Source organism: Monodelphis domestica, chromosome 3 (genome assembly GCF_027887165.1).
Source record: "Monodelphis domestica isolate mMonDom1 chromosome 3, mMonDom1.pri, whole genome shotgun sequence".
Taxonomy (NCBI): Eukaryota; Metazoa; Chordata; class Mammalia; order Didelphimorphia; family Didelphidae; genus Monodelphis; species Monodelphis domestica.
The window spans coordinates 373,688,285-373,715,712 of record NC_077229.1 but is presented as its reverse complement, the minus strand read 5'-3'; the positions used below and the strand labels follow the sequence as shown (position 1 = coordinate 373,715,712).

Sequence of the window (27,428 nt, the reverse complement as noted above, 5' to 3'; positions counted from 1 at the left end):
AAGCTAACCGGATTCTTAACTCTACTGTTATTAATTGAAAACATCCTAATAGTTCTAACAAAATCCAAATATTAGCTCTAAAAAATAATTCAAAATAATGATTTTTTTCATAAACCTCTATTATTGGTCATTCCTAGTTTTATAGGTGGGCAATACATTGGATTATAGCTCATTTTTGAGGATTAAAAGAAAACATAATAAAAGGTAAAAACTAACAGACATTTATTAAATGGTTTACAAACAATTGCTATCAATTATTCCATGTTTATAAAACATTCATTTTAAGTAAAGTGCTGCAAAGGATACTTCCATAAAGTTTTAAGACATTTTGCAACCTCCTAAATTTCTGGTTATCTGGATATATGGAGTCTACAGGTGATTCATGGAGTACATTCATGATAAACTTGAATTAACCCTTAGATATCTGTCACAGTGTTTGGTTCAGAGACTTTAGTCTGAATAGACCAACTGACTTCTGGGGTTCTCCTTAGGCCAAGGTTTTTCTTATTCAGTTAAGAATGAATAATAAATCCAAACTAAATAAAAACAGATTTTAATATTTCATAAGATTCTGCTCAATTATCACAAATTATCATTCAGCCTTCCTTCATAAACACTCAAAAAATAAAACCAATTCAATTCAAGAAAGTCTGCATTTGTGCTAAGCTGTGAAAATCTTAGAAGAATTTCCATTTGAGTAGGCACCGGCATATTATGCCTTTATTTTAATGCTCAAAAGGAAGGCATCATAATTAACATTGTCAAATAATAAGTACGTTGGTTTACACAGTGTCTTTTATCTGAAGAATTAACTTTCTCATTTGTTCTCACAATATCATGGTGAGGTAGAGTGGGAATAAGTAGTAGAATCCTCATTTTATGGAAGGAGAAACTGAGGCACATGGGCAGTGAAGTGATTTGCTTCAGGCCATAAAAATAGAAACAGATCCCAAATTTGCTTATTTCCATCTAGCTTAAGACAGACTAACACAGTAGTGGAAAGAAGGGATAGGAATGCATAAAAATCTAATTTTTGGACCATCCAGCATTACCATCTAACATTAAATGGTAGTTCAGTCGAATATCCCAGAATAATTCCACTCTTGCCACCAACTATAGCAGGACAATTTGAGTATTCAAATCAAAAAAGTATTTAAAATACCCCAGCCTGACCCCCTGAACTTAACAGTAAACTTCAAGAAGGCAACAACCATTTCAAATTTAATGTTCCTTCCCACAATGCCAAGGACAGCAACTCTGCACAAATGCTGGAAAAATGTTAACATTAAGCACACATTTCTTAAACAAATGGTTCTTATTATGAATGTCAAAGTTGCTTTGTTTCTCTTAAATGTCTTGCTTTAAACTCCAAGATAAATTTAACATGTTCTGGGATGTGTGATTATCCCCTCCCCCTTTAAATGTAGGAAATTTCAACAAGATCTCTCAATTTTTTATACCAAAAGTTTCATTTTATTAAAGATCATTGCTCCCCCCCTCCCTTGCTACATGGTTGTAAAACAAATGTTTCTTTATTAATTCAAATGAATAAGCATTTATTAAATGCCTGTAATATTCTAGGCACTGTGCTGGGCACTGGGGAGTCAAAGGTCAAGTCCCCCAATTGAGTCTTGCCCTCAGAGGAGCTTACGTTCTACTCTCTGGGCCTCAGTTTCTTTATCTGTAAAATGAAGGGATGAGATTAGATGATTTTAAGGTCCCTTTCAGCTCTTATAGTCTATGATTCTAAAAAGGTCCTTGGTAGGGAAGAATCTATTTTTAAGCTAATAGGATAAGCAAGAATCAAAGGCCTTTCAAAATGGGAAAATAGTCTTTTCTCCAAAGTCCAATTTGATCTTCCAAAATAGTAAACCTCCACTTTTCCAGCCTTATTTTGTTATTTTATAAGACAGTCTATAATCATCTCTACTGTATTATTATGTACTGTAACTCGGCGTGTTCTGCATGAAATTAGAGAACAATTATTCTAACACATTTAGGATTGAAAAGGTACACCTGGTTCACCTTGACTGAATTCTTTTTGATTTGATAGGAGATTTTTAACAGGGGAAAGATACAATGCCACGGTATTGATAAAGCATGTGTAGCGAGATCCCTGGTGGGGAAACTGCCATTTTTTAAAAAAATGTGCCAGATGACACAACACACGAGTTCTCAAACACAAGGGCAAATGCACAACTGTTTTACAACTATATCTCAAAACCAGAAAAAGGATTATATACAAAAAGCCTCGACAACTACTCCTTTCATTATATGTTTCTCGGTTTAATTAACATTTTGAGAAGAGTTTGCTGTGTTGGATACATTATAATCACATTTATTTTTTGAGCAAATAGCATTAAAGTGCACACTTGCTTACAATGCCACTGTTTAAAGAAAGCTAGTATGTCTCATCTACTATACTTGCAATCCTGGTAACACCTTTTCCCAAGCCAACTCCCACCCCACCCCAAAGCCCTTTTGAATTTATAATTTTTAAACATTTGATGCTAACTTTTCACTGTTTATTCCATCACACAGGTCAACTCTTGACAATCTTCTGTTAGACTTGTCCTCTTGTATTCTTTGTACTTTTATAACTACCTGGATTGTCTTATAGGTATTCTAAGGGGAGAGGGGGAAACCTGCATTTTTTTCTCAGCTGAGAAATTGAAATGGCTTATATATATGATGTTTGGACTTCCTGGACAAGAATGTTTTTGTGAGGAAGTGCACATGAAGAAAAAAACTTGAAACTATTGTTATATTATTATGTAACCTTTTCTTCATGTCCAGAAATTTTCATTGAATGGAATTAGGACATATTTCCCCAAAACCACACAATTTAGCTGATAAGAGTAATTTTCCTTTGTTCCAGAATGGGCAAGATAACAAAGGCACAGACTCACTTTGTACCAATAAAGGACAAGCAAACACAGCCACGAGGCACCTACGGACACAAAAGCACGGCAACGACAATTAGGAAATGTCAAAAGTCTTATGAAACTTTTCTCCCTACAATATTTGGCAAATTCAGTCTAGATTTTTAATACCTCAGAAAGAAAAATAAATAAATAAGGTACACTACATTAAAATGTAGGACTAATTACCTGTGATTATTCTTTAGGAAGATAAGGCAGGTAAACAAAAGAAAAGGAGAGAAAAATAGGCTTCCTATATGCTGGGATTATCCTTCCTTTCTGAGGGTCCCAGGTGACCATGTTCATCTTTCAAAATGCCAGCTACAATGGGTTTTTTTGTTAATAGCTGACATGGTCCCTCAACCCTTCTCAAAGCTTGTTTCACATTACTAAATTGGCTTAATGTCTTTCTTTGTTCCTTAATAACAAATCTGTTCCTTCTAACAAATTTAGTTATTTAAAGATGATCCAAAAAGTTTTTTTGTAATATTTTGATAGATAAAATCTATTCCAGAACCCAAATCATCAATCATGTGTAGACTTAAAATGACAAATAAATACATTTCCAAACAATGTAAATTTCTCTCTTGCTTTAACTACCCAGACCATGGGTATGGGACTATATAATTCTGCTAAGCTGCTGACATTCACCATGGTTTTCGTGGCTACTATTTCCTCAGTTAACTAGGAGATGAACATATCTTCAAACCATGTCTGGGTAGGAAGAAGATCTGTTTATGTTAAACATCAGCACTCACGAAATCCCTACCACAAGCATATGATAAACAGAAAACAAAGTGCAACTGAAATTTTATCTGTTTACATCATGATCAGCATCTTCATGACAGCAACACTTGCTTTTTCTGGGTTAATAATCTCTCTAGTTGCAAGGCTAGAGATGGCAATCAATTTAGGAGCAGGCCACTTTACAAATCTATAAGCCTACAACTGCAGAAAAAACCTGGAAATGTATCAGCCTATTCAAAGAGTTTAAAAGAATGCTTTATGTAAAATAATTTTATTTTCCTAGTTCATTTTGACAGTGCTGTCCATGTTCTTAAATTTAAAAATAACAGGATGGAAGGATTTTTTAACATCAAATTCTTAAAACTTTCGAAATACTAGAGGGAAAGGATAGCATAAAGCTATATTATGTCTGCAACACTTGTCTTATCTCATTGTGTCACAATAAACTGCCTTGCAGGCTTGAAAGGTGAAGTATGATGAAAAGAATAGAGAATACTTGGAGGTATCACTCTAAAATCTGGCCTTTTCCTTTTAAAGAAAAATCTCTAACATTCCTCTCTGACAACACAGTGGATATAGAATTCATTTTCATGCTACTAGGTCAAGGTATAATTATCAGAAACATTACATTTTCAGTTTCAGCTGATATATATCCAGTTAATTCACTGCAGAAGGGAAAATAGGACAACAAATCTAAAGTAATAGTTAAAGCTCACAGCTCATATAATTTTCTTTTTTTTCCTTTTTGTTTGTTTTAAATTTTTTTGTGGTTTATTTCTGCTCTGTTGCAAGCTCTGATTCCCAAGTTAATGGCCTCCCAGCAGATTTGAAAGGAAGCCTGAAGATTTCTTTTGCTGAGGTTCTACATCCTGGTCTTGTGTAAGTCCCAGTTCGCTCTCAATCTGATCGAGCTCTGACTGGTCCAGTAGTTCAAAATCATCACCTTCTTCTGTGTCTGTGTCTTCTCCTGGGCTAGGTACTGACTGGGAAGAAGCCCTCTGAACTCCTTGTTGCAACTGGTCTTTGATAGCAGCAGACATTGCAGCTACAATGACATCACCAGCGAGATTTCCCATCAAGTGAATGGTCTGGTCACTGCTCAAAGGAAGGGTGAGACCAGCTGTTGGTTGCTTCTCTCTGCTCTGTCTGTGACCACTGTCCATGGGCTCTTTTTTTCTCTTGTACTGGATGGGCAAGCCAAGACTCAACTCATCTTCATCATTTGTTCCTGTGCCATTTTCTAGAGATGGAAATTCTGAAAGATCCCTGGAGAAAGCTTCCTCCTGTAAACTGGGTCGGTCAAGATCTAGGAGATAATTGGGATAAAGAGTTAAGAGATCTGAAGTAAAATCCCTCAATCTAAATGATGACTTATTTTAGTATGAATCCTCAAGCAGTCTACAAAATTGGTCCAGTCTTTTCTGCATCACCATGAACCATTGGAGGTCTGAGACTGTACTGCGTTTCCCAGTGAAATGAAAGATCAAAACCTCCTGGACAAATTTCCCCAAATTTGCCCACCCTCAAGAGACTGTGATCTCCCCAGGCCACCACTGCCTTATGCTTCCCTTTGTATCCTTCAGGAGGTGCTAAATAAACCTTTACTGACTGACCTGACACAGAGTTTAAGTGCCTTGTCTAGGGTCACAGAGCCACAAAGCATCTGAGGTCAGACCCCCGCTCCATCCCTCCTCATGCCCTGCTGCCCCTGGAGCCACCACGCTGGCAATCTTCAGATACGAACCCAGAGACTGACTATAGAACCAGCCTAGCTGAGTGCAGATACACATCCTGTAACATGTGGTCATTAGGTAACCACCTTCCTTAGCTGTGGCATCTCCACACAGCTCGATGGCCTGGAAGGCAACAGCACCAGATCTGGAGTCAGGAAGACCAGAGTTCAAATCTGGAATCTGACACTGACCAGCAGTGTGATACTGGGCAGGTCATCCAACCTGCTTGCAAAATGGGGATAATAATAGCATTTATCTCCCAGAGTGATTGTGAAAACAAAATAATATATTACAATTGTTTTTTATTTTTTTATTATTTAATTTAATTTATATCTAATTATAATTACTACCACTACTGCTACTACAACTACCACTACTATTACTATTATCATCACTACCACCACCACTACGACCACCGCTACTACTACTACTACTCTTACTACTACTACTATTACTACTACAAGATTCTGATCTACATTCAGGGAAGAAAGACTAGCTACACTGATAAAAAACGTTTGGGTTTTTTTTACAGTTTCTTGAAGGATTAAAACAAATATTATTTGATAGAGTGATTTTTCTACGAGGTTTTCTATTTTTCTCCAAAATGAATTGATAAACTAATGGATATTTTTACTATACACAGTTCAATGGCTAGAATGCTAGACTTGGATTTAGGGAGACCTGAGGGGAAATCCTGCCTGAGCCACTTACTAGCTGCATCTTCCTGGCCAAGTCTCTTAGCTTGAGCTTTCTAATCTGTAAATCTTACCTCCCAAGACTGTTGTAAAGATCAAGCGAGAGATGGTATAGATGCAGTGCTTTACAAACATTAAAGTGCCCTATTAATACTTATTATTTGTTCCCTACACTCCACTTAACTGAGTGCTGCCACCAACAAACATTTACTTTTGTAATTTATTAAACTCTAAGGATCTTATCCTTCTTTTCTGATTACACTACTTTGGACCAAAGAGCTATTTTATTCTATACCTGAAAATAGGACCTAAGTCCTTGAATGCCTGCATCTATTTGACAATCCAGCACAGAACACTGGAGCTTCCTGCTAGGTTAGCCATCCTCATGCCTTGCATTCCCCATAGGAAAAAGCCCCAGAGGCCCACAAGGTGGTAAAGTGAGTGTGTAAGATTAAAATTAATATCCAATAACTCCAAGTATTACATAAGATTTATTAATGATCACTTGAAGTAGGAAGAATACAAGAACAAAAGTAAAAACCTGAGTAAAGACATGTGAGAAAAATTCTCCTGCCTGGCACTCACCCAACCTCCCAGCATGATCAGGAGAAAAAGAGCAAGTGGGAGGAGCTACACAAAAATATATCCTCCCTATGTTGGCACATAATGTGAGAAGGAACACAGGAAGCTGGGAAAGAGAGTTTGGGGGAGCAAAATTCTAATTACACAGTGTCATGCCTGAGATCACACAAACAGCCAGTGCTAGAACTGAGCAGTGCCCTGGGCTCCTGAGCCACTGTAGCATGCTACCTTCCTCATTTATTCATTGAGTATGCTTACAGGAATTTTTCTTCCTTGTAAAATACATTGAACAAGGAAGAGCTGATTTTTATTATGCTTATATTCATTTTTCATGGATTTATAATTTCTAATACAAATATATATGCTTATATTTATTTTTTATGGATTTATAATTTCTAATGCAAATATAGAAATTACTCCCCTCCACTGATGGAGAGCACAACTTCTCAGTAATTGCTGTGGTTTAAAAAAAAATCAGTCTTCAGTCCCACAACCACCAAGTTGTGAACTTCTTCAAACTTGGTCAGGCTAGTTCTGATCAAGTCTGTATTCAAAACCTTTCCAGCTTGCTAAGACTTGACGGAGCCTGTGCTCCTCTGGCAAAGCCTTTGATAATCTGAAGGTCACCTCCATGCCTTGGCATCTAATGAAACCTCAAAGCACGTTTGGTGAGCAATAAGAGGTCTGTTGAAGCTAGGGCTAAGACTGAAAAGATTCTCCTCTCAGTTTTACTTGAAGAACAGATTTTAAAGAAAATGTGTTATACTGATCTAAGTGAATTTATCTAAAACTTATACAATTTATTGTGCAATTTACTATATAGAATTTATTTTTAAAAAGCAATTAAGGCTTTCACATTTTAGGTAAGGGTATGCAAAAAGAGGAGACCAGTCATTATAATTCATTGCATTTGACTGTGGATTATTAAGTGAGAGAAGATGGTTCTTGAGTATCGGTCTCATCGTTTAGAGTGGGGGCAACTTCAATACCAAAATATCTGAATTTATAAGTCAAAAGGACCTGTTTTCAAATCCCACCTGTCGGTTGCAGTCAGTATCACTTTGAGCAAACCCGGTTTCAGTTTCATCGTCTATAAAAGGAAGTGGGGCACGGGACTCGATGGATTCTACGTCCTCTCCTGGCTCTAAATTATGATACTCTAAGAGATCTAGTCTATCTCCAAATAGCCACCCCACTGAAGTAAACTTAGCACATACAAGTGCTAGAACAGATGGTCAAACATTTTTGCACGTTTTAATAATAATTGAGGCTGTCAAAAAAAAAATAATTGAGGCTGTCAAAAAGCAATGGCATATAGTATATTATGGCATATATTACATTAAGAGACAACTAGGTGACAGCGGTCAGAGTGCCCCAAGTCCAAAGACCCAGCTTCAGACAATAACTAGCTCTGTGTCCATGGGAAAGTCACTTAACTTCTGTTTGCTTCTGTTTCCTCAGTAGTAAAATGAGGATAATAAATGCTTCTAAAACTCAAATGAGATATTTGTAAGGGACTTAGCACAGCTGTTGTACAGTGATTTTACAGTCACATTCAATTCTGTGAGCCATTTGGGGTTTTCTTGACAGAAATCCCAGAGTGGCTGGCCATTTCCTTCCCCTATTCATTTTATAGATGAGGAAACTGAGGCATACAGGATTAAGTGACTCATCCAGGGTCACCCAGCTAGGAAGTGTCTGAGGTCAGATCTGGACTCAGGATGGCCTCCAGGCCTGATGCACCTAGCCCTCACCATCATCACCCTATTACATACCATCAGAAGTGTCTGTTTGGGGAGTACATCCTTCGGAGAGATTGAAGGTCCCGTTATCAGTCCAAGACACCTCTGATACATCTGTGTCAGACACGGATAGCTCTTTGGCAACAGTTGTGAGGCTAACCTGTGCCAAAGTTTAAAAGTCAAATATTAATTTGCATTCCAACCACCTTTTCTTAGGCAAACACTAATGAAATTAGTGTAAGATTAAAAAAAACAACAGGTCATTTAATAAGATGTGTGTTTTCCTTATGGAGTTTGTCACCTCCTAGAAATGCTGAAGTTCCACTTAAGGAACATCCATCCAGCTTTGTTATAGGGAAGTGACTCTACAGCCAAACTCCAAAGAAAACAGGGAAAATTAGCCAGGAAGTACCTTAGGACAAAGGGCTGAAAAGTCTAATTCACTGTCGTCTTTGTGATTTTTTTCTTTATCTGCCTCTGTTGAGAAAGAAAATGTAGACATAAGTTTTCAGTTTCTTAGCTTTCCAAAAGGTACTACTTTTTGTCTATTGTGTCCATCCCATGTTTCTCAAATTGTCAAATACTTCCAAATCTGGAATGTTTTCACAGCAAGAGCCTCATTTATGAGCAGGATAAATTAATTATATAGGGAACTATCCTTGGCCCAGATAAACTGAGAGGGAAGTCAGTTTTCCTACTTCTTGTCTCCTTCTCCCTTGGCATGATTCTTTTTTATTTCATCATTCTATTCTACCATATTTCTTCTCTAGGCTTTCTCAACAACATATTATCAATATCCCATTTTCCAATTAAATCAACTTAAACAAAGAAAATTAATCAGAAATAGCAAAGCATAAAATGTTTAATTAAACCTTTCACTGCCATAGCTTATCAAATTTTAAATTCATTTATTCAATAAAAGCAGAGTAATGAGTGAAATATACTAGAAGAATATCTAAAATCAAATGAGAAATAGTCTATGGAGAGCTTGCTTTCCTCAAAGTTTAGTCAGAAAAAAATCCCTTAAGTACCAAATTGAAATCAAATGTGTATTCTCTTTGGGTTAGTGCAAACAGCTGAAATAGTGGTGAGTACACAGCTTTGCTTACAGAACAATTTCTTAAATCCAATTCAAGAATGACTCATATGTGTATGCCTCATGTCATATGTGGAATTTTGGCATTTTCAACTTTACTTACCAGATTTCTCTTGCCTCTTTTGGTTAATATATTCTCCTATTCCAAAATCTAGTTTTAGCAGAAATGACTTGATCTTGCTGTATACTCTTTGTCCAAATTCATTGCACTTAAACAGTGGACACAAAAAGGCACAGAGTACTAAAATAAAGGGGAAAGGAAGGAATTATTTCAAGGGCTCAGAATTCTGAAAACAACAAACAAACAAACAAAGGCCCTGAATGTCCCTTACTGCCAAATAAGTGTTTATTACTTAGGAAAAGTACTGTGCAGTAGAGAGAATAGAAATCATGAACAAAAAATAATGAACTTATTTCACAAACAAGGCAGGCTTTCAGTTTCCTTCTCTCATCTTCATCATCATCATTGTCACCACAGACAACTTTAACAATAAGCCTTGTTCAAAAGCTGGCGGGAAACCAGACTTCTATCCATTCATGCCCTTGCAACCTGAACACTGTAAGCCAAGAAACTTGTTCGTGGGCTACTTCATTTTCAAGGAAAGTGATTTTCAAAGATTCAGTAGGATATGCCAGAAAAAGACTAGAGCTGGAGAGTCAAATGCCCCAGGATATATTTGTAGCTCTGCCACTAAACAGTCCTTTAGTTTCCATGTGGATAAAATGAGATATGTTGGCAGAGTGAAAATCCAAACTAGAGCTAGCTCTTTTTATAAAACAATCCATCAACAAACATTTTATTTATAGCGCTGAGTTGGGCTTTGATTTTTTTTCCCCATGCAAAAACAGTCTCTGCTTTCAAGGAGCTTACATCTAATGGGAGAGAAAACATAGTAAAAATGTTTTTTAATATAAGAAATATATATAAGAACATATGTATAGAATATATAAGAAATATATATGACTATATTTTAATTGCATAAGAAAATATAAGATAAGAGTATAGAAGATAAAAATAGATATTGGAAGATAACCCAGGAAGAATCAAAAGTAGCAGCAGGAGTATCTGGTAAATGTGTCCTGGAGAAGGTAGCACTTGAGTAAGCTGAGCCTTAAAGGAAGCTAGTGACATACCACAAATACAATAGGAATTTGAAAAAGATAAGACGGTAGACTTACATACAAAGTAGGAGAGTATGACTCCAGGAATGTAGCTTCCTAAGATTGTAAAAAATGTGCACACACTGCAGACCAGGAGGCAAAACTAGAATTAAAAAAACCAACAATATTCAATATTCATGATGAAAACATTTTATTATGGCTGCATACATGAACACCTCGAATTATTTTTTTTAAACCTTAACCCTCCATCTTTAGAATCAATATTGAGTACTTGTTCAGAAGCAGAATAGTGTTAAGGGTCACACAAATGTCCGAGTTTAGATTTGAACTCAGGACCTCTTATCTCTAGACCTAGCTCTCAATCCACTGAGTTACCTAGCTGCTCCCCTCACTCCCACCAAATTATTTCTACAAGTTGTTTATTGTAGACTGTAAAAATAATGAAATTAATTAAACTTACATTTATAATTAATTCAAAAAATTTTTAAAACTCTTCAACTTAGGGGTATCCCAAATGATTGAATATATTGATCTAGTTGGGTATTCTTCACTTATGTCTTTCCAAAATTCCTTCTATTTCTTCTATTTACCATTCTTGATTATATACTTTTACTATATGCATTTTATGATACAAAATATATTCTTTCAGCATATATCAGTAGTTAAAGTTTTTCAAACAACCATTTTTTATGTTAAAGACTCCCTCCCTCCCTGGCAGCAAATCAACAATAGCCTCACATCAATAATTGTTCAATCACTTTAAAGGATACAAAGAGGGGGGCAGCCGTGTAGCTCAGTGGATGACATTACGTTACCTATTCTATTGTAATTAAATATTTGCTATTTGATTCGTGACTCTTGTATGATCTAGGAAAAGCACATGTTAGAATGTGAGTTTGAGCCATATTGTGCAATTAGGACACAGACACCCCCACTGAATTGGAGGAAGTTAGGATCACCAGAGCTGAGGAAGCACCTGGGTTAAAAGGAATTTTAAAAAGATACATGTTTCTGAGAAAGGGGTACATACCCTATTGGGGGGAAATGTGATTGAAAGAAGAAGGGCTAAATTTCACGGTAACTTGATGAAATACGAAGAAATTAAGATGTGGAACAAAGTTTTTGAAATGCCAGGAATCAAAACACACAACAGAATACTTTTAATGATCCAGCTTTTCTCTGAAACACTGGTCATGCCTTATAAGAACGTCATTTTTTTCAGGGATGCTGTGTGGCTGGTAGTCAAGGAACATCGCAGGGCATCAAGGGCAACGGAGAACAGCAGCCACAAACAGCCACAAACAACTGGGTGGGAAAAGGGCCATTTATCAAGGGGATGGATGTGGCTGGAAAGAAAAGAATGGGCTGCTCACATAGGAAGAGGGCAGAACAGGTGTACTGTACCATACAGTGCTATCTTAAATAAAAACAACAACTTTAAAAGAAAATCTTATGGACTTTTCAAAAGTTCCAAAGCAGAACTAAGTATTCTGATAACAGAATAATCAGCGATTGCAACCTTTAATGCTCACAGGGAATGGAAGACAAGGGAACTGGAGGGATCCTTTTTTCAGCATGAAAGTAAAAGTCTACTATCAGAGCTACCACACCCTGGGGCAGCCCTGTTCCCACAGGGTTTAACAGAGAAGCTGCCGAAAAAGTAAAGGGGGGGGCCTCTCTACAACAACGTTGCCATGGTGATGAGTCTCGGAGGAGGCCTTTGATGTGCATTTCTCTGTGTGATGATACCTCTCAGTTATCCTCCTTCCAAAATGGTCTGAGGAGCCCTCTACATGAGTCGTCTCCTTCCCCACAAATTCAATTCAATAAACACTTATTGAGGATGATTATTTATTTTAGGCTAAAGATAATTTCCAAAATTTATTTCATTTGTTCTCTTTTATTTATTTTATTTTATTTATTTATTTATTATGATATTTCTACCAAATGCTTATTTATTTATTTATTTTTTTTACAATAGGATGAATGTGATTAACTTTCAGTTTGGAAATCAGGCTTGCCATAAATTTCTCAAAAATCTCTCTCTCTCTCTTTTTTTTTTTTGCTTTTGGAGGGAAAGGGGAAGGAAGAAATTAGTTTTGTTTTCCTACAGCAGTAGCCAAAGGAGAATCATGTTAAATTCATAAAATGTTTTATCTAGTTTGAACATAACAATTTTAAAAATTAGGTATCTTCTCCTTGATCAGAGTTACAAGAAATCTCAAATTCAGAATATAAGCATGGCTAGAGCATCCATACTTCTCTAAAAGTCTTTTAATAATAAACATAATATTCATTTACATAATACTCTAATATTTATAACATCCTTTCCTCATGACAACTCGGTGAGACAAATTGCTCATGTGTTAGTATCCCTAATTTAGGGCTGTGGAAAGTGGCTTTACCCAGGGCAACGTAGGCTAGTGTAGTGGCAGAACTAGGATTTAAATCCAGGTTGTCTGCCTCTAATTTTCAGGTTTTCTCTCTCAGTAAATTGTATATTCTTTGTATTCAGAATGAATGAATCTTTGCAACCCGATGTAATAAGTGAGACCATCTGTTTCCAAATCTGTTGGGTGATATAATGAAAGTTATGATTATTATGTGTGGGGAAACTTGCCTTGCCAGGGTTCTGCTGCTTAAAGTGTGCCATTTCTTGAAGAAATAAGCTGAAGTTCATCCATGATTCTGCAATGCATTGGCTGAGTCTGGGCTTTTCATCAGCTTTGGAATTTACCACTTCCCAGCTAAAACAAAGAGAAAGAAATCACATCATAACTTTGAATAACTGATGATAATACTTAAAGGAATTTCATCTGGTGTTTAGAATCCATCAAATAATCGAAGTCTAAATGTCTACAATGACTCTTTAACATTGGTTGGTTAACTTGACAGAAAATTTTGAAAGCCTAGGCTGGATCAACAAGTATTATAAAGTCTTTCCACCATCAATTGGTATATACTTGGAAAATACACATGAATTTGAGTATTAACCTAAGAAAATATAACATGAATCATAAATTGATGATAAGTAAAAATAATATATTTGAAAGTGAGACAAATTTCAGAGGTAAAGAGACTATTTAATGTCAGAAGCTCCTAGACTGTTCAACTTGACCATCTGTTTTCTTTTAAAAATTCCTAATGATAATCAAATTAGTAGACTTTTTTCTTAACAAATGGATGCTTAGTGAGCAAAGGAAAATGAGTAGAAAAAAGAGGAATCATATATTCAAATCTATTAAAGTTCTCTATAGATATCTTTCATAACTAAAGAATACCTTTCTCTAGAGGATGATAATCATTCACATTTTTTTTTATCAATTTTGAGTATCATCAAAATGCCCCCCCATCATGAACTATAACATCCAGAGAGATCTTGTTGTTGTTGACAAAAATTCCAAGATAGCTTAAAGATGTATTCATTTATTCTGTTGTTTGATCTTTGGGTTCTCTTATCTCATTGATCCTGGAGCCTCTCGTTCCCTGCTAATAATGCCTGCTGTCATATATATATGCTTATTTTAAATATGCTCAATAAAATAAGACTCTTACTAGATTAGTATATCTTTTCCCTAGAAAAACAAATCCATTTTTTCTGAACTAGTATTTTATCTCTTGCTATTATAGAATAGTAATTGAAGCAGACACATTCATTGCTAAGTAAAAACTCTAAATGAGTCATCATTATCATTAAATTCTTAAATCTAACACCCTGATTGCCCTAGGGTGCTTTTGTGAGTAATCAGACTATATGAGATGATCTAGAGTTCTTTCCTCTTTCCCTTTCTCCCATCTTCTCTTTGATATTTATTAAATAATTATTATATTCTAGACACTGAGGGAAATTTGAAGATAAAAAAAGACACAGGGCTCTGATCGAGCAGTTTCCACTCACAAAAGTTGATAAGATACACTGTCCACAAATAAAATGTCACACATCAAATATAAGCACATATGAGCAGTGGAAAGTGTCATGAAATTATTACTGTTGTTGTCTGTAAGGGTGTATTTGAAAATGGTAATGAAATGTAGTTATCACATGGAAAAATTCTTAGACAGGGAAAGTGAAGTACAAGGTTCTGGTTTTGCTTCTGTAATAAATTGGCTAAGAAACTCTGGATAAAATAATAAGCTCTTTGGACCTCAATTTTCTCCTATATAAAATAAGAAAGTTGAAGCAAAAATTATGTTTGAGGTGCCATCCTACTCAAATTCTCTGGTTTTAAGTAATGACAGCCATCCCATTAGACCACACTATTTTCCTTTGCCCCTCCTGCCCCACCTGTTCTCTTTCCTAGTATTAGTTGAGTGTTCCACTTTTAGAGATAGAACTTTCTAGGAAAAATTATTTCCTCATTCCTAGAATCCAAAGTCATAAAGGAAATTTATGCTCATTCCTGTTTGATGTTTTAGAGTGCATTACAGGTGACACATGCATAATACATACAGTTATTGAGAATATTAAACTCTAGGCTTTCCTAGAAAGTTCTTTCCTGAAAACATTTAAGTAAGAGAAAGCAGCTCGTGTGAATATTGGACTGACCCATAGGAAACAGATCTTTTACATGGAATATGGCTCCCTTCCCATAATCCTTGGAAGCAGTATGACATACACAGTATAAAAGTTTGAAAGGTCTTGAAATATACATAAGACCTTTAAAAAAGTTAGGTTGCTACAGCTTTTGGTTAAACAGTATAGCATTCTCCCATTGCTATGCCCAACAACTAAAGGGAAGAGGTTGATCAATATTCCAATATTTATTATTAGTATTTTCCTCCTTAATTCTTGGACACTTCCTAGATAGTCTCTTGAGTTCTTGCCATCATTAGACAAGGAGAGAACCACTGACTTCCTTGAGAAGGCATCTCCCTATAGCTAAATAGGATATAGCTTAATATATCCCTTCTCCAATGCTAAAAACATGAGGCGAATTGCTCTGCAGGTACCCATTTCTGGAGTGGAAGTCACAGTGAATACTAATGAAAATGATCTCAGCTCCATATCTGGTCAAGCATTAATGTGACACTTCCCCCAAAACTAGACCTGAGACTATGAAATTTCATCCACTATTTCTCTCAAAGGAAAGTGTCCATAAGTAAGAGTGGGAAAGCTTTATAAATGACCATATATATCATCCATAAGGCATAGCAAGTAGGCACTCCATAGCTGTTGAACTTGGGAGTAGGGGAAGATCACAGGCTGGTCGGAAAAGCTGGAAAGAGGAAAGGAATAACTATAACCTGCATTTATAACCCCACCTTTATTAAAGTACTATATTTCACAAGCAGTCTTTCATAGGCGTGAAATTATTTGCCTAAAAAGTCAACACACATAGTATTAAAGAGCAGAAGTAGGACTGGAACCCACATCTGGATTCTAGTCCTGTTATTATAGAGACAGTGGGATACAATGAAGAGTCACAGAACCTTGATTCAAAGTTAGTTCCACTACTTATTCCCTCCTCAGGGACTTTGGGCAATTTGTTTTTTCTTCTCTGGGACTCATTTTCCTTCTCTGTAAAATGTGGGAGTTGGTTTGGATGACCATTAAGGTCCATTTCAACTCCAAATCTGCCACTATGGGATCATACTCTTGATTTAATTATTGACTGCTATAATGGAATACAGGACCACAGATTTATGGATTTAGAGATGGAAGAGACAGTCTTAAGTCCTTTGACCCTGAACTCCTAAATTAAAAGTTAGCAGAGATGGTATTTGTAGTAGGTCCTCCAACTTCTATCCAGCACCACACTTTCCCCTGTATCTCATAGCACCTCCAATAAATTTCAGCCCAGACTAGGAAGCCAGGTCTTATCTTCCATATCAGAAATGAGAATCCTCTAGGAAGCAAGTTATAGTGTTGGCAATGTGGAATTTCCTCATTGTTTTTCTCTATAAGTAAAATTCACTGGTCTAAAAACAAATTAATTTTGAAAGTAACAACATATTTTTTTAATAATACCATACCTCAAACACATTCAGGTATTTGTGTGACAAATGGATTTTAAAAAAAAATGAATTCATATTGGGTGTTGAGTAATTTGTAATCATTTCTCTTTCTCTTCCAAATAATTCATTAAATCTTTAGTATTCTCTTTTTCCTTATAGAAACAAAAGCAAATTTATTTTTTATAATTAGAATTTTTAAAAGAATATTTCTAATTTGGGTTAAAATGGGAATGATGAAACCCCATCCATTTTAGTTTAAAAGTTCTAATTACCCTTTAAATATATTATAACAAAAATAATATTTTAGAAAAGTATTTATAATTTGGGTAAAAATGGGGAGACATACCTCTCAATTTCAGTTAAAAAATTTTAGTTACTTTTTAGATTGGTTACAAAGACAAAAAAAATTAAAATAAACATAGCATTCTCAATGCATTCTTTGGACTACAACATGTAAAGTTCTCCATTAGGGGGTTCTACAACCCTGAGAAGTGTGACACCATGGTGCTCTTTAAAAATAGATTGCAATTTTTCTCTAATTGGATGCATTCTATCTATCTAATGTGAATATTTCAGTGTAGTGACACCATGGGGAAACAGAATTTATTCTCAATGCCAGATAAGCAAACCTGATCATCCTACTGAGGGCAAAATCTCTTTGACCATTAATGAATGATCTTTAAATTTATAGATGAATCTGTAAAGAAAGATATTCAAGACTCTCTACAAAATACAAATGGCTAATAATTTTATGAGTCAATAAACAAGGACTGGCCCTTTAAAAATACAAAGGGGAAGAATTGGTTAAATTTCTATCAGTTTGCTCTACATGTAAACATTCAGGTCACTTTTTTCAATTTTGACACTTAACTTCTTTGTTCTATGAATTCCTGAACTTAAGAGCAAAATCAATGATTTTTTTCAACCAAAATAAACTGTATTGGGCTAGGATTTTTTCTTCCCATCTAAGCAAGAATTTTATTGAAATCTTAATATCTCCCTTAAATTCTACAAGATTATATTAACATTTTATTTCCAGGAGCCAAGAGGCATTGTGGTCAAATATAATAGATTTGAACTTTCTAAGGCTTCTGAGCTTCCTTCTAAGTTTTGTCTTTCCTTCCATAAAAGTCTGTTCTGGTGCTGTATTGTGATGAAGCTTGGCAATACAATATACACACAAACAAAACAGGTCTACCAGCACTTATCTTTTTTTTTTTTTAAAGAATTGCTTCTGGACTAGTCATACATCCCCAGAGTTCAGCTGAAGTTATACAGAGAACTATATTAGAGATTTAGTGGTATATTCTGACATCCTTCCTTCCTGAGACTTAGGTTGTTTAGTAACTCCAAAAAGGAAGCCAATGCGAAATTTTGTAGGTTTCAAGTGATAGGAAAGCTGAAAATATCTTACAGTAATAAGTATGAATAACTTCAGTGACTTCAAAAATTTGACTCAGGAAACTAAAATTTTTTTTTTTAGTTTCATGAAGTACAGAGTATTCAACCAATCTGTCCTCAACAATCCAGCTAGCATTTAAAACCTTCTACAGCTGGGCTCCAATCCAAATTCCCAGTTTTATAGCATGTTATTAAGTGTCTAGGATATAGTATAAAACTTTTGACTCACAAAGACCTGAGTTCAAATTCCAACTCAGACATTTACTAGCTGTGTGATAATGAGTGTTACTTAATTTGTCAATTTGATCACCTATAAAATACAGATAAAATTAGTGGCACCGTCTTTCAAGGTTCTTATGAGGAATAAGCTAACTGCAAACCTTAAAGTGCTATATAAATGCCAGCTATCATCATTGCATACCTTCCATCTTCCATTACTATTCTCCCAACATTGCATCTTCAATCTCCATTCATTGACTTTTCCATTTCAACTCTACCTTCCTCATCTTCTTTCAGCTCAATTCAATTCAAAAGTTTATTAAGCATTTATAATATTTTTTAAATGAAACAATTCCTGCCCCTCAAGGAGCATAGAGAGAAAACCTAGGCTTTTAAAAAAATTGCCCTTATATTCCCCAATGCTGAGGATAGGTGCTTTCCTCCCAGGATCATCAGGGATGAAGCAAGGATGCCCACTATCATTACTAGTATTCAAAATTGTACTAGAAATGCTAGTTTCATTTGAAGAGAAATTGAAAGAGTTAGAAAGGCAATAAGAAAACAAAACTATTACTCTTTACAGATGACATGATGGTATACTTAGAAAAAACTAGAGAATCTACTAAAGAATTAGTCGAAATAATAAACGACTTTAGTGAAGTTGCCCAAACAAATCATCAGTATTTCTATACATTATCAACAAAGTCTGGCAGCAAGAGGTAGAAAGAGAAATTCCATCTAAAATCACTATAGACAATATGAAACACTTAGGAGCCTACCTGTCAAGACAAATCCAGAAATTATGAGGACTCAATTACAAAACACTTTTTATAGAAATAGAACTGATCATCTGGAGAACTATTACTTGCTTATGGGTGGGCTAAACCGATATAAGAAAAATGACAATTCTACTAAAATTACTGTGCCATACCAACCAACTTATCAAAAAATTATTTCATAGGGCTAGAAAAAAGAGTAACAAAATTCATTTGGAAAAACCAATATCAAGAGAATCAATGAAAAAAATTGTGATGGAAAGTGGCCTAGGAGTACCAGATTCTGAAACTGTATTACAAAGTGGTCTTCATGAAAACAATCTTGGTACTGGTTAAGAAATAAGAGTGATGGATCAACAAAATAGATTAGGCACATAAAACCTAGTAATAAGTGCCCAGAATGATTTAATGTTTGAAAAATGAAAAGATTCAAGCTTTTGGGAGAATAACTCACTAACAAAAATTGCTGGGAAAACTGGAAAGCATTTTGGCAGAAACTAAGTATAGATCAACATTTCACACTGTATGCCAAGAAATGGTCAAATGGGATACATGATTTAGACTTAAAGAGTGATATCAGAAACACATTAGGAGAGCATAGAATAATTTATCTGTAAGACCTATGAACAAGGGAAGAATTTGTGACTAAACATAAATGTTAAGGTATAAAATGGATCATTTTAATACATTTAATTTAAAAGTTTTGACACAAACAAAACCAATGTAGTGAAGATAAGAAGTAAAACAGGAAACTGGGGGGGGTATAGAAATAGAAATTACTTGAGAACATTAAATGTTATTACATTTAGCCACTTTATACAAGTTTCTTGAAAGCAAGAAGTTATCTTGTTTTTCTATCTGTATCACCTGTGCTTAGTTAGCACAGTGCTTTGTACATGGTAAATGCTTAATTAATGTTTTTTTTTGTTATTTATTAATTTTCTGTGGATTTCAAAAGAACATTGCAAAAACATTAATGAATGAGTTATTTATTGACTACTTTTTATGTGATCAGCACTAAGAAACTACCTGATATAGCAGAAAAAAACAAACTTCTCTCATCTTTGAATTTAAAGACCTGCGTTCAAATCCCACTTTGACAACTTTGGCAATACTAATTTTGTCACTTACTATGTGGTTTTACATAAATCTATCATCCTCTCTGAACTTCTTAAAGATAAGTTTCTTTATCTTTAAAAGGAACAAAATAGATTTTTAAAAAGATAATACTAAACACCCAAATGGAGAAAAGCATAAACCATTTCTTTTAACTTAAAATATAAATAGATTTGACACTCCAATAAAGGAGAGTGGCAATATCCATAAGGTACCAAAATTCTACACTCTGTTTCTTAAGAACAAAGCACTCTCAAAACAGAGAAATGCACAATTAAAAATGAAAGCCTGGAATAAAACTAATAATCAATGTGAATCTGAAAAAAGCAGAGAAAGGGATTAGACTGAAATGTGAGAAAACTGTTTTTGCACGAGCAAATCAGGGCCAATTCTTCAGCCTTAAAGGTTAACTCGCGGAGGGAACTGCCTGCAGCAGTTGAAGGAACTTGCTGAGGGTGACTCAACCAGGATGTTGTCAGAGACCTGACTTGAACTCAAGTGGCTTTGAGGGGTGTTCTCCAGTCCAGGAGCCATTCTTTCTCCTATGTCATTTTAGTTTTTTTTTAATTCACTTGGTTGACAGCAAATTTTGTTCCAGTCTTTCATTTTGATTTCATTCATCTTTGGTTTTTGAATGTGTTACTTACGAGATCCTAGAGACTCAGTAAAGAAACTAAATGGGCCAATATGGCAGCAAAGGAAAGTGATAAATACTGGAGGGATGTGGCAAAATCGGGATGCTAATACACTGCTGGTGGATTGTGAATTGATCCAACCATTCTGGAGGGTAATTTGGAACTATGCACAAAGGGCTTTAATAGACTGCCCTTTGACCCAGCCATAGCACTGCTGGGTTTGTACCCCAAAGAAATAATAAGGAAAAAGACTTGTACAAGAATATTCATAGCTGCGCTCTTTGTGGTGGCCAAAAATTGGAAAATGAGGGGATGCCCTTCAATTGGGGAATGGCTGAGCAAATTGTGGTGTCTGTTGGTGATGGAATACTATTGTGCTAAAATAATAAAGTGGAGGAATTCCATAGAGACAGTAACAACCTCCAGGAAGTGATGCAGAGTGAAAGGAGCAAAACCAGGGAAACATTGTACACAGAGACTGATACACTGTGGTTCAATCTAATGTAATGGACTTCTCCATTAGGGGCAATGCAGTAATCCAGGACATTCTGAGGGACTTATGAGAAAGAACACTATCCACATTCAGAGGAAGAACTGTGGGAGTAGAAACACAGAAGAAAAACATATGATTGATCACGTAATTCTATGGGGATGTAATTAGGGTTTTGATGTTAAAAGATCACTCTACTGCAAGTATGAATAGCATGGAAATAGGTTTTAAAAAATAATATATGTATAACCCAGTGGAACTGCTTGTCAGCTCCAGGAATGGGGAGGGAAAAATGAAGGGGGATCATGAATCATGTAACCATGGAAAAATATTTTAAATTAAAAAATAAAAAAAAAGAAACTAAATAAAATAATTGTTTCAACAAGTTACAAGCTATAAAGTAAATTTACTAAAACACTGCTATAAAATGATAACAAAATCCATAAGACAATAACAGAAAAGTTAGTCTCATTCAAAATAACTACAAAATGCATAAAATATTTGGAAATTAATTTACCAAATGATTAAATAACTGAATGGGTACTGGTAATAAATGCAAAAGGGAGCTAGAGAAGAAATTATGTTGAAAAATCAATGTCAGTTGAAGTCATCTGAATAGGTGGTATTTTAAAATGTTGTAGAGTCCGGGACAGTGGACATTTCAGGCAAGCAGATGAGCATAAACAAAGGCAGGAGGATTAGAATAAGCATCATATGCCACAGGAAGACAATTCTCGGTGAAGCAAAAGTTTTTTTCATTTAAAGAATAGAAGGGGGGGAAAGGGTTTAGAAAGGTAATATAATGTCTGATTTTGGAGAAATTTTAAAAGCTAGAAGAATGCAATGAAATAATATTAAATTTTTACTCATACTTATGAAATCTATTTTGAGCACTGTACACTGCAAGAGGAACCCTAAAGTTCCATTTTATAATTGCCTGGTTCTTAATTGGCTTGGACAAATTTAGTTATTTGTAAAGCAAGGAAAACATCAGAATGCAATGAAAAGTTGTTGCTCTAACTTCAAAGCCTTATTTAATAATACTGACATCTTTCTGAATTCTATTTTCATTTAAAATGAAATATCTCATCCAAGATGATATTCTTTTCAAGAATAGTTGGTTGGGACATTTGCCATCCTCTTGAAAATGGGTACCCTAAAAAACTAGAAACTTGCACTTTGAAAAAGATCTCTTTAGGCAAAATTCAGATCTTAACGCTTTACTTCTCAATTTGGATCCAAGTGCAAAAGAATACAACTAAAATACTTCATTTTGGGATGTAATAGGGAAACAGATTGGGGCAACACTAAATAAAATGAACATAAAGATAAGATCATAGCAATGTCTTACTTTTAAAAAAGCTCTGGAAGGAACATTTTTGTTGTTCTGCTGAAGATTTTCTAGGACTGTAGTATTTTACTGAAAGAGAATACAATTCAAACATACCTATGACTTTCCAGCCCTTTTACAAAAGCTCAAAACTTCTCTTATGGTGTCTGTTTTTTAATCAATGTGTATTCAGATGAAAATTAAAGTAAAAAAAAAAAGAGGTTCTTGAGGTGCCTATCATGTCAATATTTCCTTTCTATATTCACAAGTTTAAAATTAAACTCTGAAATTTTAATTCAACATTTATTAAGTGCTTAAAATAGTCCTTGGCAATAGATTTAAACTATTTTTAATTATATTTCATTCACAACCTGCTATGCAACACTCTTCTTTAGACCTTAGTCTTCTCATTTATAAGATAAAGGTATTGAACTAGATGAACTACAACTCATCTAACTATAACATTTTTTAAAATGAAGGTTAACACATAAACTATCACCTAGCAATTGTGACAAGCAGATGCTCCAACCAATCACATTCATATGTGTGTGTGTGTGTGTGTGTGTGTGTGTGTGTGTGTGTGTGTGTGTGTGTGTGTTTTGGCCTGGAGATCTTGTAGACTTTTCATTCTCTGGAAATGACTAATGATCTCGTGCTCTGTTGATGGTAGACATCTGTTATGGCAGAGTCCTGTCAAATTTTTCTTAGAAAGGTCAGTCAATCTCAAGTTACTGCCTTCACAATTTCTTAGTGCAATCTGTTGGAAAATTTTTTTTTAACCCACTGGCACTAATATGCCCATGGAAAGCACATACTAAATACTTCTGTGTGTATGTACATATGTACCTAAATAACTGTGGTCAGGCTTCTATGTGCAACCAGGAGATAGACAGACACATATCTATTTACAGACACACAAATCACAGCCATGACAAAGCAGAATAAGATATGTCGACCAAAGGATTATACAAACAAACACAAGATTAAGAAATTACACAGCACTCAACTCTAAGCTTTAAGTTTCTCAGGCAACATGAGCCAAGCGTGCAACGTCTTCTGCAGAGCCTGGGGAGGGAATAGAAGACGCCACTTAGTCTGCTCCTACTTGGGTCTGACAAGCAGAGAGCCACATGTCTAAAGTGGTAAATCAACATCTCCCTGCTGAAACTGAATTTCTATTCTCGGGGCCTCTTGTTATCCTACTTTCAAACTCATCTGAGATCAGTAATATATTTATTAATTTTTCTTCCTCCCCTTTTTCTCCTCCTGAGATGAATCAAATGCAGTCCTTGTCTGAAAACCGAAACTAAACTGAACATCAGTTTTTATTTGATTACAGTTGCAATTCTTTAAAACTTTGTGAACAGAGGCCAATTGGAAGTCATATTAATGTCTGATTTTATTGAAGTTTTTAATGACCGGATTGTAATAAGCCCGAGGCACGAACAATTTAAGTTCCACTGTCAGAATGGGACAAGCACCTAACTGGAGGTGTTCTGATGATTAAATGCCTGTTTCCATTTGTGAATGCCAAGGTTTGTCTTCAATCATTGTCCCTATGGGGGTGGGGGGAGAAGAATTCTATTTTTCCCCTAAAGAATAATATCAGATTATCAGGAAATAAAATCCTTCTTTAGCCCCTAAAGCAGGAGTTCTTAACTGTTTTTGTATGTTGGGCACTCATTTGGCAATCTGATTAAGCCTACAGGATTCTTCCTCTAAATATCTTAAAACGCATACAATAAAATACATAGGATTAAAGGCTCATGGAAATAAAGATGGAATTTTTTCCTTATCCAAACTCATATGCTCCAAGTTCCCTAAGGAGAATTGAAAGAACAAAAATTTTGTGAAAGGAGTTTGCTTCTGTGGGTATAAGTCCTTAGCAGCATCCTGCCTGGGATGTGGATCTTCCCCATAAGGGTATATAGCATGAGGCTGGATCTGTTTAAATTAGAAAACACAAAATGTATTTTTTCTTACATATTTGGTAATATGAAAGATATATTTCTCAGGCTACATACATCATTGGTCGATAGGAATTAAAACAATTCATGCTCCCATAATTGTTTTCCCTCCTTTTTGGGCTGTTTTTTTAAGTCCCACCTTTCCTTCAGAGCAGATTTAAAACAGTACTTTCCCAATGAAATATTATCCCCTGATCTCCTGTTTCTAAAAATAATCCTTCCTTTTTTGTGACCTTTCATGACATTTATACAGTACCTCATGAATGCATGTTATTTTCTCTAGGAGAAAACAAAGCTCTGCGAGGAAAAGTACTCCATCTTACGCATCCTTTCATCATACTGAACATCAACCAAAGTGCAGACATTCAATAATTTTGCTATAAGGAGTTTTCACATGAAGAAATCAAAACTATCAATAAGCACAAGAAAAAGTGTTCTAAATCCCACTTGATTAGAGAAATACAAATCAAAATAACTCTGAGGTACCACCTCATGTCTAGCAGACTGGCCAGTATGGCAGCAAAGAAAAGTAATAAATGTTGGAGGGACGTGGCAAAATTGGGACACTAATACACTGTTGATGAAGTTGTGAATTTCAATGTCCAACTATTCTGGAGGGCAATTTGGAATTGTGCACAAAGGGCTTTAAATGAATGTCTGCCCTTTGATTCAGCCATACCATTGATGAGTTTGTATCCCAAAGAGATAATAAGGAAAAAGACCTGTACAAAAATATTCATAGCTGCGCTTTTTGTGGTGGGGAAAAAGTGGAAAATGAGGGGAAGCCTTTTGATTGGGGAATGGCTGAACAAATTGTGGTATATGTTGGTGATGGAATACTATTGTGCTCAAAGGAATAATAAACTGGAGGAATTCCATGTGAACTGGAATGACCTCCAGGAATTGATGAAAGGAGCAGAACCAGGAGAATGTTATACACAGAGACTGATATATATATATATATATATATATATATATATATATATATATATATATATATAAAATCAAACGTAATGGACTTCTCTACTAGCAGTAATGCAATGATCCAGGACAATTCAGAGGAACTTATGAGAAAGAACGCTATCCTTATCTAGAGAAAGAACTGAGGGAGCAGAAACGCAGAAGAAAAACATATGATTAATCATGTGGTTTTTATAGGGTTATGATAGGGGTTTTGATGTTAAAAGATCACTCTATTACAAATATGAATAATATGTAAATAGGTTTTGAAAAATGATACACGTATAACCCAGTGGAATTGCTCGTCAGCTCTTGGAAGGAGGGAGGGAAGAGGGGAGGAAAAATATGGAAAAATGGAAAATATTCATGGAAAAATATTCTGGATAAATTAAAAAAATAATTTTGCTATAAAAATTTGCCCCAAGATGATTTCAGAAAAAGCTGGAAAGATCTGAGGGAACTGATGCAGAGAGAAATAAGCAGAACCAGGAGAACATTGTACACAATAACAGCAATATTGGATTATAATTATCTGTGAAAATATGGCTACTCTCAGCAATGCAATGATCTGGGACAATCTTGAAAGACTTATGCAGGGGAAAGCTATCTACCTCCAGAGAAAAAACTTTGGAGTTGTCTTTCACATCAGTATATTTAAGGTTTTGGGGGGGAGGGGTTTTGGTTATATATGAGCGTGCTCTTACAACAATGACCAATTTGGAAGTATGCTTTGCATGACAATAAGAAATATGAAAAAAATTGCTACAGTATAAAAATGCTAATTGTCACTTGGAAACTACTTTTCTCCACAGAAACACATATGGCTATAAATAAGCATATAAGAGGAAAAAAAACAAAAGAAAGTATTTTGTGACCAGTTCCCATAAAGGAAAGAAGTATAAATCCCCATGATTTAGCAAAATTAATTTTTAATTGATACAAATGGCACAATTTAGCAAGGGAAATAAGGGCAGAGCTGTTAATTCTATTCCTTGTTATTGACTGGTTTTCTATCATGTCCAATATTTTACGACCCCATTTAGGGTTTTCTTGGCAAAGATACTATAGTGCTTTGCCATTTCCTTCTCCAAATCATTTTACAAATGGGGAAACTGAGGCAAACTCAGTTATGTGGCTTGCCCAGGATCATATAAGTAGTATAATCATATAATTAGTTATCATTGTCCAATATTGATATTGTGTACAATTAGACTAGATTTGACCTCAGGAAGATGAGTCTTCCTAATTCCAAGCCCAGCACTTAATCTCCTGTGCCACTTAGCTGTCTTTCTATTCCTTATTCAATATTTATCAGTCACATTATAAAATAAAAACAATGACAAACTGATAAAATATAATGAGAAGTCTGCCATTAAAAACTCTCATGTCTGCATTTTTAAATTGGGAAACATAATTAATGAATTAGCTTAAATTTTTTCCAAATGAAGAGTTCCAATAGGACTTGAACCTATTTGTTAAAAATGCAATCCTTTCAAATAATTTGCAAAAACAGGTGACACAAAGAGGATGGAAATTTCAACAAAAACCATTGCATATTTAATGGATTAGATTACAAAATGAGTACATGAGTTAGTAATTACAGGCAATGAATTACTTCTTCCATTTGGATCTACACTGAAATATCTTTTAAGCTATGACAATAATTAAAAATAAAAATAAACCAAGAAGTAGACCTTGGAATCACCTTATTAAAGTATTAAGCATATATATATATATGTGTGTGTGTATATATATATATATATACACAAGCAACGCTGCTCTTGCTAAGCAGTCATTTTAGTGAGAATAGAAAGATTTTTTGGTACCACTAAAAAAAAGTTTATATTTTTTTATTCTAGATGCTCTAACAAGTCAGTTGTTATAAAAATAGATCCCACATCAGTAACTAGCTATTTTCTTCCTGTAACAATAGAATCAATT

General features: G+C 35.0%; 1 protein-coding gene across 3 annotated transcripts in view; it reads right to left on the bottom strand.

Moving 5' to 3' along the window:
• Positions 1–200: 200 nt before the first annotated feature.
• Positions 201–27,428, bottom strand: part of RETREG1 (reticulophagy regulator 1) — a 191,944-nt gene continuing 164,716 nt past the window's right edge. For all 3 annotated transcript variants that reach the window (XM_007486834.3, XM_056824279.1, XM_007486835.2), the window contains 6 exons: positions 13,259–13,385; positions 10,696–10,780; positions 9,620–9,757; positions 8,833–8,897; positions 8,454–8,580; positions 201–4,974 (listed from right to left, as the gene is read on the bottom strand). In XM_007486834.3, coding sequence (XP_007486896.1) covers positions 4,475–4,974; positions 8,454–8,580; positions 8,833–8,897; positions 9,620–9,757; positions 10,696–10,780; positions 13,259–13,385 — 1,042 coding nt within the window. In that variant the 3' untranslated portion in view covers positions 201–4,474. The remainder of the gene's footprint in view (positions 4,975–8,453; positions 8,581–8,832; positions 8,898–9,619; positions 9,758–10,695; positions 10,781–13,258; positions 13,386–27,428) is intronic.